Source organism: Hibiscus syriacus, unplaced genomic scaffold, assembly GCF_006381635.1.
Source record: "Hibiscus syriacus cultivar Baekdansim isolate YM2019G1 unplaced genomic scaffold, ASM638163v2 tig00006172_pilon, whole genome shotgun sequence".
Classification (NCBI taxonomy): Eukaryota; Viridiplantae; Streptophyta; class Magnoliopsida; order Malvales; family Malvaceae; genus Hibiscus; species Hibiscus syriacus.
The window spans coordinates 1,421-14,702 of record NW_024062083.1 but is presented as its reverse complement, the minus strand read 5'-3'; the positions used below and the strand labels follow the sequence as shown (position 1 = coordinate 14,702).

At 34.5% G+C, this 13,282-nt stretch overlaps 1 protein-coding gene and 1 pseudogene across 1 annotated transcript in view; one reads left to right on the top strand and one right to left on the bottom strand.

Annotated features, from left to right (window-relative positions):
* LOC120200555 overlaps positions 1-5,944 on the top strand; it is an 82,583-nt gene extending 76,639 nt beyond the window's left edge. The window contains 14 exon segments of the mRNA XM_039201362.1: positions 252-433; positions 533-1,024; positions 1,441-1,618; positions 1,705-1,841; positions 2,585-2,711; positions 2,829-3,050; positions 3,129-3,488; positions 3,839-3,997; positions 4,081-4,228; positions 4,231-4,361; positions 4,436-4,651; positions 4,741-4,793; positions 5,165-5,273; positions 5,423-5,944. Coding sequence (XP_039057293.1) covers positions 252-433; positions 533-1,024; positions 1,441-1,618; positions 1,705-1,841; positions 2,585-2,711; positions 2,829-3,050; positions 3,129-3,488; positions 3,839-3,997; positions 4,081-4,228; positions 4,231-4,361; positions 4,436-4,651; positions 4,741-4,793; positions 5,165-5,273; positions 5,423-5,758 — 2,850 coding nt within the window. The 3' untranslated portion in view covers positions 5,759-5,944.
* A 698-nt stretch (positions 5,945-6,642) lies between these two features.
* On the bottom strand, positions 6,643-8,726 carry LOC120200554 (annotated as a pseudogene).
* Between the last annotated feature and the right edge of the window lie 4,556 nt (positions 8,727-13,282).

The following is a 13,282-nucleotide window of genomic DNA, read 5'->3' as shown; positions in this document are numbered from 1 at the left end:
ATCAAGACATCCCAATCAACTGATTCGTATGCTCTTCTGAAATCTACTTTAAACACAATACCTTTCCTCCTCCACTAGCCGATGCCTTCATTTGCTTTTATGATTTTCAAAATGATCTATAGTTTTGCCTACTTGGTTTTTAAAACTATTTATTGTTATGGTTTTCAGGATTGTTGTTTTTCTTCATTTTTGCACTCTATGATGCATCAAATTTATCTTCCTTATTGTGTTGATTCATTTGAAATCTCCAGATAAGACTAGAAGATACAGATTGGTCATTTCCTGTTCAAATAGTGAAAGAGGATACTATCTCATTGGTTTTGAGGGGACATGGTGGTACAAGGACTTTTTTGAATGTAGAAATACGTGGCTATGAAGAAGGATCACGTTTTATAGTTGTATTCCGCCTTGGATCAACCAAAGGTCCTATCAGGCAAGTATACATTGTTTCCTAGATATAAATACTGATAGTTTGTGAGGCGATGCAAGTTTATGTTGGTGTTTATTGACTTGTCAAAACATGAATAAACAGGATTGAGAACAGAACCTTTGATAGAACAATAAGTATTTGCCAATCTGGATTTGGTGAGTATGCATGGATCAGTTTAGGAGCTCTTTCAACTACAATTTTTTCCTGGGAAGATCCATATGGAGAAAAGTTCATTGATGTTAAAATCAATGGAGATTGCAATAACCGAATCTGGAAAGTCAATTTGGAAAGTTTTGTGCAGTCTCCTACAGGTGAAGGAGATCTTGGAATGCAGTTGCATGTTTTTGAAATAGGTAATATAAAAGTTGTTAGATTTACTGATAATCGGACATGGAAGTTGAGTTCACATGGAGATAGGCCTCTGATGGCTGCTGGAAAGCCACAGGTTGATGTTACACCAATAGAAGTCATCATTGAATTGGGAGTTGTTGGGGTATCTCTTGTGGACCACATGCCAAGAGAGCTCTTTTACGTGTACCTTGACAGAGCCTTTATATCATATTCTACAGGCTATGATGGTGGAACCACCAGCAGGTAAGAGCTTCAATTTCAGATTTTGTTTGGCATGATATTGTAGTTTTCAGCTGTTTGGAAATTTTATTCTTGGCCATTGTAGTATAATGTTTCTGATGACACACAGCTTAGAATGTTCTGCTACCTGTTGAAAGTTATTTAAACACGTTGTGCTTTATGATCTAGTGACTTCTTTGAATTTTATCAGTTGCATTTAAAATTCCTATTGTGTGGTGTACTCTTGTTTCATAAATGGAAACGGTCTGTTGCTTAATATGAGATGACTTAAATTAACATCCTTTTCCTGAATTCCTTGGCTTTTTCATTCCTTCTTTGAAAATATTTTCATGTCTTGGATTTAAATATATATCTTCTATCTGTTATCTGTCTCGGTACTTCAGATGAATATGCTAAGAGATTCTATTTCTTTCCTCTAGGTTCAAGCTCATACTGGGACATTTGCAAATTGACAACCAGCTTCCTTTAACTTTGATGCCAGTGCTATTAGCACCTGAGCAGATGAGTGATATTCATCATCCCGTATTTAAGACGACTATTACAATGCGAAATGTGAACTCTGATGGAATTCAGGTGTATCCGTATGTCTATATACGGGTAAAGCTCTATCTGCATTATGCTTAGCATTTGGGTACACTGGGTTTCTTTAGACAATAGCGTAACTGATCATATTATGTTGATAGGTGACTGACAAGTCTTGGAGGCTTAATGTTCATGAACCGATCATCTGGGCATTAGTTGATTTCTATAACAATCTTCAGCTAGATCACATTCCCCAAAGTTCAAGCATCACTCAAGTTGACCCAGAGATACGTGTTGAGTAAGACTAATATTCAAATCTTTTCTCAGTTAGAAACTTGAAATGTTAATAGACTGAAGAGGATTTGAGTGCTACACTTGGGCATCAGCAATGTTGGCAAGGTCAATGCCTTGGTAGAATCTACGTATATGGCTGTTATTCATTATCACGGGGGAGGAAAATAGCATAAAGTTATTGATAGTGTTTATGATATTTTCATGTCAGTTTCTGTAACTCCTTTCCTCCTGTTGACTTTCCTCCGTCTGTTGGGCTATATGCTCCTAGATGGTGCATGCAAGTACACGTGCACATTACACTTGTATATGTTCTAATTCTACAGCCTACATATTTATCCACTTTTAAGACATACAAATTTTCTATATCCAAGTTGAGTTGACTTTGTTAACTATTTAAGTTATTCTTTTAGGGTCTTAGTGTTCTTGTTTTCAGTATCTTCCGATATTTTCGAAGCTAAGATTATGATATGAGTAATATTTTATGCACATATTTTCGAAACCCATTTCTGGCCAAAACCCATTTTCTCCACTTGAATTCCATGCGCACATATTGTTATATGAGTAATATTTTATGAAATGCTCGTTTACCATTACTAGAATTTCTCCTTCAATGAAAAGTGTTCTGAGAGCACTTATTTCAGTCAATAAAATATATCTTCATCATCAAATGCTTATTAGAAGAGAATATCATTTAGGAGTTTGAAGCTGAGTTGTAATGATTATTTTTCCCTCTTCTGAACTTTTCAGCCTGATAGATGTTTCGGAATTAAGGTTGAAAGTGTCTCTGGAGACAGCACCAGCTCAGAGACCTCAAGGGGTTCTTGGTGTGTGGAGTCCTATACTTTCTGCTATTGGAAATGCCTTCAAATTTCAGGTCAGAGAACATTTAATATTGCAATGACCCTTCCTGCTAAAACAGCATAGTTGAGTTCAGGAGAAAAGTCTACAGGCATTGCAAATATCAGGCTACTGACTGATTTTTTAATTTTAGGTGCATCTGAGGAGGGTAATACGGAAAGACAGATTCATGCGGAGAAGTTCCATACTTCCTGCAATTGGAAACCGTATTTGGAGAGATTTGATTCATAACCCTCTTCATTTGTTATTTTCAGTAGATGTACTTGGTATGACTAGTTCGACCTTGGCTTCTTTGAGTAAAGGATTTGCTGAGCTTTCAACTGATGGACAATTTCTCCAATTGCGCTCAAAGCAGGTAAGTCTGTCTCTTTCATTTTTTAAGCAAGTGGTTATTAAAAAAATTTGAGAACCTGATCCTAACTCAAGATTTTAGGTTTCATCAAGGAGAATCACTGGAGTACGAGATGGAATTGTTCAAGGAACAGAAGCCCTTGCACAGGGTGTTGCTTTTGGGGTGTCTGGAATTGTGAGAAAACCAGTGGAAAGTACCAGACAGGAGGGTTTTGTGGGATTTGCTCATGGAATTGGTCGTGCTTTCTTAGGATTTATTGTTCAACCAGTCAGTGGAGCATTAGATTTCTTCTCATTGACCGTTGATGGAATTGAAGCTAGTTGTTCCAAATGTTTGGAGGCTTTGACTAACAATAGCACCTTCCAGAGAATTAGAAACCCCCGAGCTATTCATGCTGATGGCATTCTTAGAGAGTACTCTGAGAAAGAAGCTACTGGTCAGGTATCTTGTAGCCTTTTTTGAGATGGAAAAGTGTTCCTGAGATGTTTCTTCTTAGAAAAAGCTATCATTTTACTTTTTGTCACTTTTGTAGTTAGGAATGAAATGTATGACCATGGACTGCCTAAACCTTAATTTGTCTCAACTAGTAAGCTTCCAAAGCAAAACCAATTGGTATTATATGGAAATACCCAACTGAGTCACTATATATATATTTTTTAAATGATATGATAACACCACTCCCGTCACATGTAAGCCAAATATTACCCTACCAACAAAAGCAAATAGGTCTCATGCATTGAGAGTAACAATGGAAAATTTGATACTTGACTGTTTTCTTGGTTTTGTTCCAGATGGTGCTCTATCTGGCAGAAGCAAGTCGACGTTTTGGGTGTACTGAGATATTTAAAGAGCCCTCTAAATTTGCTTGCTCTGATTATTACGAAGAGCATTTTATTGTACCATACCAAAAGATACTTCTAGTGACCAATAAACGAGTTATGCTATTGCAGGTGAGACAAGAGGACTTGGGCTAGGACTCGTAAGTAAATTTTCAGCTAATTTTCTTATGCTGTTTTTTTCTTGTTGTCCGCAGTGTTCATCTCTCGACAAGATGGACAAAAAACCTTGCAAGATCATATGGGACGTTCCATGGGAAGAACTCATGTCGCTGGAGTTGGCGAAAGCGGGCAGTCATATACCTTCTTGCTTACTCCTCCATCTTAAGAATTTTAGGAGATCAGAAGCTTTGTTAGAGTCATAAAATGCAGTGTTGAAGAAGTTGAGGGAACAGAACCGCAAGCTGTTAAGATCTGCTCGGTAGTGCGTAAGATGTGGAGAGCACATCAATCTGACCCGAACAGCATTGTGCCAAAGGTTGGTACTTCGTATAAATCTGTACGCTTTAAAGATGTCATGTAAACAACACTAACAAGATTTTACTTGTGCAGGTTCCTTCAAGCCAGAGGCATCTGCATTTATCTTGGAGTGAGACTGATAAGAAAGCACCACATGCCCTGAAGAAATCCATCATTAAATCAGGAGAGCTTTCTGCATCAATTTCTGCATCTGATGGAACAAAATTTATTGAACACAGTGTAAACTTTCTGAAGATCTGGAGCAGCGAGAGAGAAGTGAACGGCCGATGTGCATTATGTAGAAAACAGGTGATGTATTCCTTGCCATTCTCTTCTTGTTTTACCGTAGATTACTTCATTCCACAATCTTAACATAGATAGTTTATTTTGTCTACTAGGTCGCCGATGATGGTGGAGTATGTAGCATTTGGAGGCCCATTTGTCCGGAAGGGTAATTACAAAGTTCTTTGATAACTCTTTTTGACTTGTCTTAGATTCTAACCACATTATAACTTAAAAGCTAAAAGCAGGTCATCATTATTGAAGATTAGCTTTCAGAGAGTTGTAACAAGCTCACTCAATAACAGTGTACGAATTAATATATTTATGAAATATGGAATACTTTTGATTCTCAAACCTTTTATCCTTATCATCACCTTAAGTCGTAATTGCTTATTTTGGCATTAATTTTGTTGTTGCATCATGGCTTTGTTTCTTTGATCTCACTTTTTATCCTAATCATCACCTTAAGTTGCCATGTGTTTTTTTCCTCCTTTTTACTTTTGCATTAAGTTTGGAATTGGATCATGATCTTCCCTTCAGGTATGTGTTCATTGGTGACATAGCTCGTGTCGGGAGCCATCCTCCTAACGTTGCTGCTGTTTACCGGAAAATTGACAATCTATTTGCGCTTCCTGTAGGTTATGACCTGGTAAGACAGAGCAAAGGCGTTGTGAAATTTTATCTCTATACCCATTTTGTCTATTACGGCTTGAAAGAGTAAATAAATATCCTAATTTGACTTAAGATTGCTAGCCAGTGTACCATTTGGAAAATGGAGTTCATATTGAGTCTCTGCAGGTATGGAGGAACTGTCTAGATGATTACACGACTCCGGTCTCGATCTGGTCTCCACGGGCTCCTGCGGGGTTCATCTCTCCTGGGTGTGTTGTTGTGGCAGATTTCGCCGAGCCTGAAGCTGATTTGGTACATTGTGTGGCAGAAACACTTGGGGAGGAAACAACATTTGAGGAGCAAAAAGTTTGGTTCGCACCGGAATCATACCCGTGGGGTTGTCATGTGTATCAAGTCCAAAGTGACGCTCTTCATTTTGTTGCTCTAAGAGAAACTAAAGAAGAATCCGGGTGGAAGCCCACCAGGGTTCGTGATGATTTCCAGCCTTTGCAATCCGAGTAAAGACAGAAGGTGATGATGTCGAGCCAAAAACCAACAGGAGATGTGCCATGATTCATACAATTGTTTTTCCAGGCCTCTGAGAATATTAGAATCCGATAGATATGTTTGAATGGTCAATTCTTTGATTATCAACCCTACTGCTCTTTCTTATGCACGGAGTGAGATGGAAGAAGTAATTTTATTTTACTCCTACTTGGAAACAAATTCTTCCCAAGAATAAGCCAATATTTCATATATTTGCCCCCAAAATACCTATCCAGAGAGTTGAACAAGTCGGGTAAAACTGACCCTGACTTTCTCCATTAGCGGTTTAAGACTGTTTAATATGTTTCTCCTAATCATATTAATATCACGTGAATATTTTAGCGTCAACAGAAAAAATTAGTCAACTTTCGTATTAATATCGTAAATTGTCACGTTAACATTTTAACGGTCAACAAAAAAATGTTTAAAAAATTGTATTGATTTTATTTTTTAATTGGGGGAGTCCGTGAAAAATAATTTAAAAAATAATTTTTAATTTCTCTTTCAAAGTTCAAAGCCCTTTTTACCTAATTTCCTACTGAAGTGAGTCCGTGAACCGAGAAAATAGTAGTATATGATTAATTTAATGTAAAATTTTAGCTGCAATCAATTTTACTTTGTTTAGTTAGAAATAATTAATTAATAAAAATTTATTATAAATAATATAAGTTATACTATTTATACTTTAAATAATTCACATGTAATTGTAAATAAAATAATTAAATTAAGGAAATTTTACACAATATTTTGAATCTAAAGTTTTTTTTATTAATATAATAATAATTTTTAAATCAATTTATGATGTATAATTCGATAATTTGTGCCTGGCAATAAAAATAATATATTTATACTTCTGTAGATTCATTGACAATGGCATTCACATATCTATTCAATTCGTAAGGGCTTATAGTTTTAATTTACAAAGCACTAATCCTAGATTCTAAAATTCTCGCCATTTTAGGTACTATCTCTTATATGTTCTATCCATGAATCGTATTATGGAAGTAAAGGAAAAGAAAAAAAGGGGGAAAAAAGGAATGCAAAGACCAAGTCTTCAGGGCATCCCTTGTCTTTAAACATATCTCTGTATGAGAAACCTTAAGCTGCACAGCTCGGCGGAGCATGGGACATCCAGAAATTCATTCATAGTTCGAACTTCAAACCTTTTGCCTGTCACCCTTTCTAGTGGAAGATGTACCGGCGGACTTGTCGGCCGAAGAACTTGCCTCATCTGATTCTTTATTACTTGCTTCAAGCTCTCTACCACTTGACTCATCGTTGGTCTTCTTGGCATTTTTGTTTAGGCAGCTGTTGGCCAACTTTCCCACTTTTTGAGCTGCACCGAGTGAATAGTTGCCTCTAAGTCGAGGATCGATTATCATGGTGAATCGTCTACTATCGGGTGGGAACTGTTTAACCCAGTCTAGAAGCTTCTGCTCGGATGTTGGGCGGTTTCTTTCGATGGCTCGCCTCCCCGTGAGGATCTCGAAAAGTACCACTCCGAATGTCCATATATCACTTTGGATTGTGAGATGACCGGTTTCAACATATTCTGGGGCAGCATAGCCGTAAGTTCCGACCACCTTTACCGAAATGAAACGAAACAGTCAACTACCTTAGTTCAACAAATGTTATGAAATGCATCATGATTCTCAAAACTATTTAAGAGGCAATTGTGAGTCATGAGAGTCAACAAAAAAGGTCAGCAGATAGTGGAGGGTAAACTAACAACAAACAAGGATGCAATGCAGATTCGTTAGATTCGTTGCACACAACAAATTGAGACAAGAAATAGTGTACTCCGATATCTACTTACCGCAGTGGATACATGAGTACGATCCCCTGATGGCCCTTCCCTTGCAAGACCAAAGTCCGAGAGCTTCGGCCTAAAGTTTTCGTCCAAGAGCACATTCGAGGATTTGAAATCTCGATATATCACCTATACAAATATCACAGTAGCAGCCCATTATAAAGATTGAACAAGATCATCTGCAGTACAATAACAAGTAGGTAATTTAGTGCATCAGTTGTTAGAGATGCTGAAGCAGAGGACGATCCCGGGTGATAATTTAGCATGTTTCATATAAGATTGTACCTTAACTTCCAAACCATCGTGTAGATAAGCAAGTCCTTCAGCAGCACCAAGCATAATCTCTAGTCTTGTTCTCCAAGGTAACGTGGATGTAGTGTTAAAAAGATGATCTTCCAAGCTGCGATTAGGCATGAATTCATACACCAGCAGCCTTTGGATCCCTCTTTCACCCGTCTACCGAACAGTACCCTAAAAGTTTTACAAGGTTCGGATGACTAACCACACCCAGGAATTGAATCTCCGCAAGCCATTCTTTATGACCCTACAAGGTTAACCACAATACCATGAAGAAACAGAATCTGATCCCACAAATGCGAAAGGAAGAAACAAGTTTCAACCTTGAAGCAAGTACCTGTAAACCGAGCGTGTTGAGCCTCTTTATGGCTACAACAGTAGGGTCGCCTCGACCATTGAGAGGCCTAATTGATCCCTTATAAACACTCCCAAAACCTCCCTCGCCGATCTTTAACATCCTGTTGAACCCGTTTGTTGCATCCTTCAACTCCTCTAAAGAGAAGACCCTCAAATTATGCTCTTTCTCTTTATACAATTCCGGTATGCTCCTAGGAGAAGGAGTTGATCTTGTTGTCCGACTCAGTGGATTATCTGGCTTACTTTGGTTCCTCAATTCAGGAGCAGATCTTGATTCCCTTCGTTTGCTCTTTGATTTGTCCTTGCTGAACATAGAAAAACACTTCATTTTCTCTAACTTGGCAAAACAAAATCTCTTCAGGTTATATCCTCAAAATCGTTGCTTCAAAAGGAGAAGATTAGACCCGGATAAGGAACAAGGGAAAGAAAAATACCCAGAAAAGCCCAGTTTCAAAGCAATGGAAAAATGAAGAAGAAGAAAAAGAATAGGTGTGTGAAACAAAATCGAAAGCCAGCTAAGAAGCAAAACCCAGACAAGAGAGGGTGATTAAGGTTTGGAAATCACTGCCGACACCTAGGTTAGAGTATAGAAGAAAACAAGGGTGAATGATGCATTCAGTCATTGAAGTCAAGACCATGAAAAGGACGGGAGAAGAAAGGAGAGACCCAGTTTGACCAAACTGACAGCAAATACACACGCTTTTATACAAATCTATTCTATAAAGTTATATCCCTTCGTTGGCAAGGCTCATTTTGATTTTTAAAGGGAGGACTTTTAAAAGCACAAGTCATCAGCAATATTATAAAATTCGTGAAGAATGGGGTATAGTTTTTTCTACATTCACATTTGTTGGGGAAGTCTAAAAAATTTCAGCTTAACAACGGTGCAGGGCGGATCCAAGGAGGGCAATGGAGCTTTGGCCCCCACCGATTATATTTTTAATTATTAATTAATATAAAATAAATATTTTTTTAAATATCCTTCAATTAAAAGAATTTCTATTTATAAAAAATAAAAATATTTTAACCTCCACTATAATAAATTCCTAATTCTGCTCCTAAAATAGTGGATGTATTTTGCTTTTTGCCGTTAGATCAATTATTTGAGGGGAAAAAATCAATAGTTATCGTTGCATGTAAAAAAAAAATTGTGAAACCAAGAAATATTAAGTATTGATAAGTATATATATATTTAGTTATAAATGGATACTTATCTGAAATAAATATTAAACTGTATTTAATATTTTAAATTATAATAAAATATTACTAGAGTATATAACTTTTAGGTTGGAATAGGTAATATTTTAGTTTATAATCTAAAATATTAAGTTAATAACAAAGTATGTAAATGAGATAATTTTTCCGATTAAAACCTAAAATATTAACCTCGATTTAAGTTTGACTCAATTTCGAAATTCATGCAACATTTTAGATTGTAATCAGAAATGTTACCAAAATATATAATCATTTTAAGTCAAACTTTAAACATTATCCTAAATCATAACAAATATTAAAAAGAATATTTTTTTCAGCTGCAACCTAAATGTTAGAAAAATGTATAACATTCTAGGTTTGGATTGGATAATAATTTAGATTACAACCTAAAACATTACCTTAATCGTAAATGTCGGATTATTTTCCGATAAGTTTCGATACTCAAATAAAAATATTGATACTTAGCGTGAAATACAATCGATTTGCAACGTTTAAACACAAAAATAAAACTCATGGTTTTTATTTCTCATGTGATGGAATATTTCATTACAGCATGATTTCACTCAAACTCGGTTATATTAACACAAGTTCTGATACTCATCAAATGAGTTTCGATACTCAAGACATCCACTTAACATTTTAGGGTATGAGGTTATAAAAAATTTCATACTCCAACTTGTTTAAGTAACAAACTTTAACATCTGGACAAAGAAGTTGAAAATATTTTATTCGCACTGAAATATTCGTACTAAGCTAATTTATTTTGATAAATATGAAATAAATTGAATGGACTATTCTTCTTATAAGTTTCGTTACTTCAAAATTATCTTACTTAATTATTCTAGAATAAATTAATGTAATTGAAAACTTTATCATAAAATATCATATTTTAAAAATTAACTAAAATGTTAATCTCAATTTTATATCTTTGAGAGTCGATATTTAGTTACAAATATTGATATTTGTCGTGAATCGTGTTTTACATTTTAGGTTGCAATTGGAATGTTACCAAAATATATAACATTTTAGGTTGCAAACTAAAATATTACGTTAATCTTAACCAAGCATGTGAAAATGATAACTTTTCCAATTACAACCTAAAATGCTAACCTCAATTTTAGATGCTCATAAGTATCGATATTTAGTTACAGATATTGATATTTATCGTGAAATAAGTATTAACCACATTTGACATTTTAGATTGTTTGGATTAACATTTTAAGTCGTAACTTACAAATATACCCATAATCAGTATGTAAGACCGATAATATTTCAGTTACCCCTAAAATTTACAACCTAAATGAAATCTTTGTTCATTAACAATTTGCAATATTCAAATTTGGTTTTTTGTGTTTAAAAATGAGTGGAGTGGATCGTCAAGTTGATACCTTCTTGAGAATTCCAAAATTCATACACAAACGGTGGAGAAATGGATAGTCAAAATGGTTTACGTTGTTGTCGTTTCAACAGTGAAGGCAACTGGAAATTGCTAAGAGCAGAATTTCTATTCAACTTCAACTTTCACCTGTAAATTATTTGAAGAGATTGTTTTGTCACTTCAATTTTTTGAATTATAACAAATAGGTGAGAGTACACATATTTAAACAAAAATGAAGTGTATAGTTAATTTTAAAAATTGTTTATTTTCTCTCATAAAAAAACTTTATAATTTTTTTAAAAACTCATGTTTTGACGTTAATCGTACGTTAACTACGATTTTATATAGAAGGGTCTTTTATCTCGCAATATAACGTTAAATACCAAATTTTTTAAAAAATAACATTTATCAAATGATCATTTTGATAAATATAGAGATTAATTTTACATTATACCTTATTTAAATATCTAAGAGGAAAGAATTACCCGATCTAAAAAAGATAAAGCCTAAATTTAAAATTGATTATTCTAATCTAATTAAAAGTCTTAATAGGCACTACTAATTCTCCCCTTAAATTACAATTTTCCCCTCTACTTAGTAGTCTTCAAATCATCTCATCTCAAATCAAAATTTAACCATCATATTGAATTATGCTTTTTCATTCATATTATACTTTAACGCTTCTCTCTGCTGGCATTTCACCCTTCTTAGGGCAGTAAACGAGTTGAGTTGAGCTCGAGTATGTTGAACTTAACTTGATTCAAAATTCTAAAATAAAGCTTGATTCGTTTCAAAATTCACCGAATTTAAAATTTTTAAACTTGACTGGAACTCGAAATTATGAACTAAAGCTCGAAATAAAAAAAATCTGAAACTTAACTCTATTGAAACCTCAAACTAGAACTCCAACCTAAACCTTAAATACATGAAAATTTTTCTACGTTTTCTTTTAAACAAATCAACTTAAATGTTAATATAATTTATTTTTCTTAAAAAATCTTGATATATTATATTTTCGAGCTGCTCGCAAGCTTTCGAGTCGAGTATTAAGTAGTTTGTTTCGGCTCGTTAAGAACTCGAGTCGAAATTGAGCTCAAATCAAGTCCATTCGAATTGAGTATTTCAACTTTGCCCGTATCAATATCGAATAATTTACGATCTCTCTTGTCTCATTTTAGGTCCTACCCCTTCCCATCTTGCTTTAGGATTTAATTTTGCCCTCGCACATTGCCAAAGTAAATTGGTCAAATAGCCATAATTACCCAACTTCTGCCGCCGAACAATTTAAGCTCGGTACCCACCTCTTGAATTCTTTGATAATGCAATTCGTTTTCCTCACCTTTGTTGGAATAACCAAACCAATATGAGCCAACTAAAACTCAAATTCAATAATTTTTAATGACAAAAAGCCATAAATAAAAGTATTTAAAAATGAATCCAATTTAATATAATCCGTCTTCTTTGTTTTTGGTTGTTCTCTAATTTCAAGGTTTCGCCTTAACGAATTGAGATCGATCACACCTTATTTTGGTGAGTGAATCTCTCAACAGAAATTTTTTATATACACGAAACTCGAATAAAAATATACTTACCACTTGAACCAACTCGTTACTATGAGTCAATCTTCTTTTGGCCTTACATGAAACTTTTACAATTTAAAGAATATTTTCCACTTAAATAACGCGTTTCACGTTACTAATTATGTGTGAGATATATTGTCTCTGTGCTCCAATTTGGTGTTTGTGCAACTTTTATGCTGTTGATTAAAAAGAAAATACATCTATTTTGTTAGATTGTATAAATTGATGTGACACATTCTTAACGATATGAATACTTTTCTATGCGAATGAAATTAAAACTGTGATTTAGGACGAGAGAATTATAATTCCATATACTGCTTATTCATACACCAATTTTAAAGACCAACGAAATTTCAATTTTATTCATTCTTTTTCACTTATGATTATGTCAGAGAGTAAATTCAATTTGAAGATTTGAATGTGAACCATCTTAGACTCTTATTTCCTCAAAAATCGTTTGACGAGAAATGACATAAAACTCAAAATCTTTTACTCTGACCATTATTAAAAAGAAAAACTGAGATGTATGCAGATGTTAATATATGAATATTAAATAAAAATCTTCCAATATAGAAAATAAAAATAAAGATTTGAGCATACTGATTAGAATATAGTCTTGGGTACAGTTACAGTAGTAGTAGTAGTAATAAAACATTATGAAAATCAGAACAATGTATTAGAGTAAGAAAAAAAACGGTGTACAGATCTCATCATGCTAATGCTATTCAATGATATAATATAACATGACTACTGCGAGGTTAGCGCATGGGAAGTTCAGCCAAACTCTTAGTGGATACACCAAACTATTATAAACAAAAATCAAAACAGCACAACCATACCCTTCTCCCGGAGTATAGGTAGCA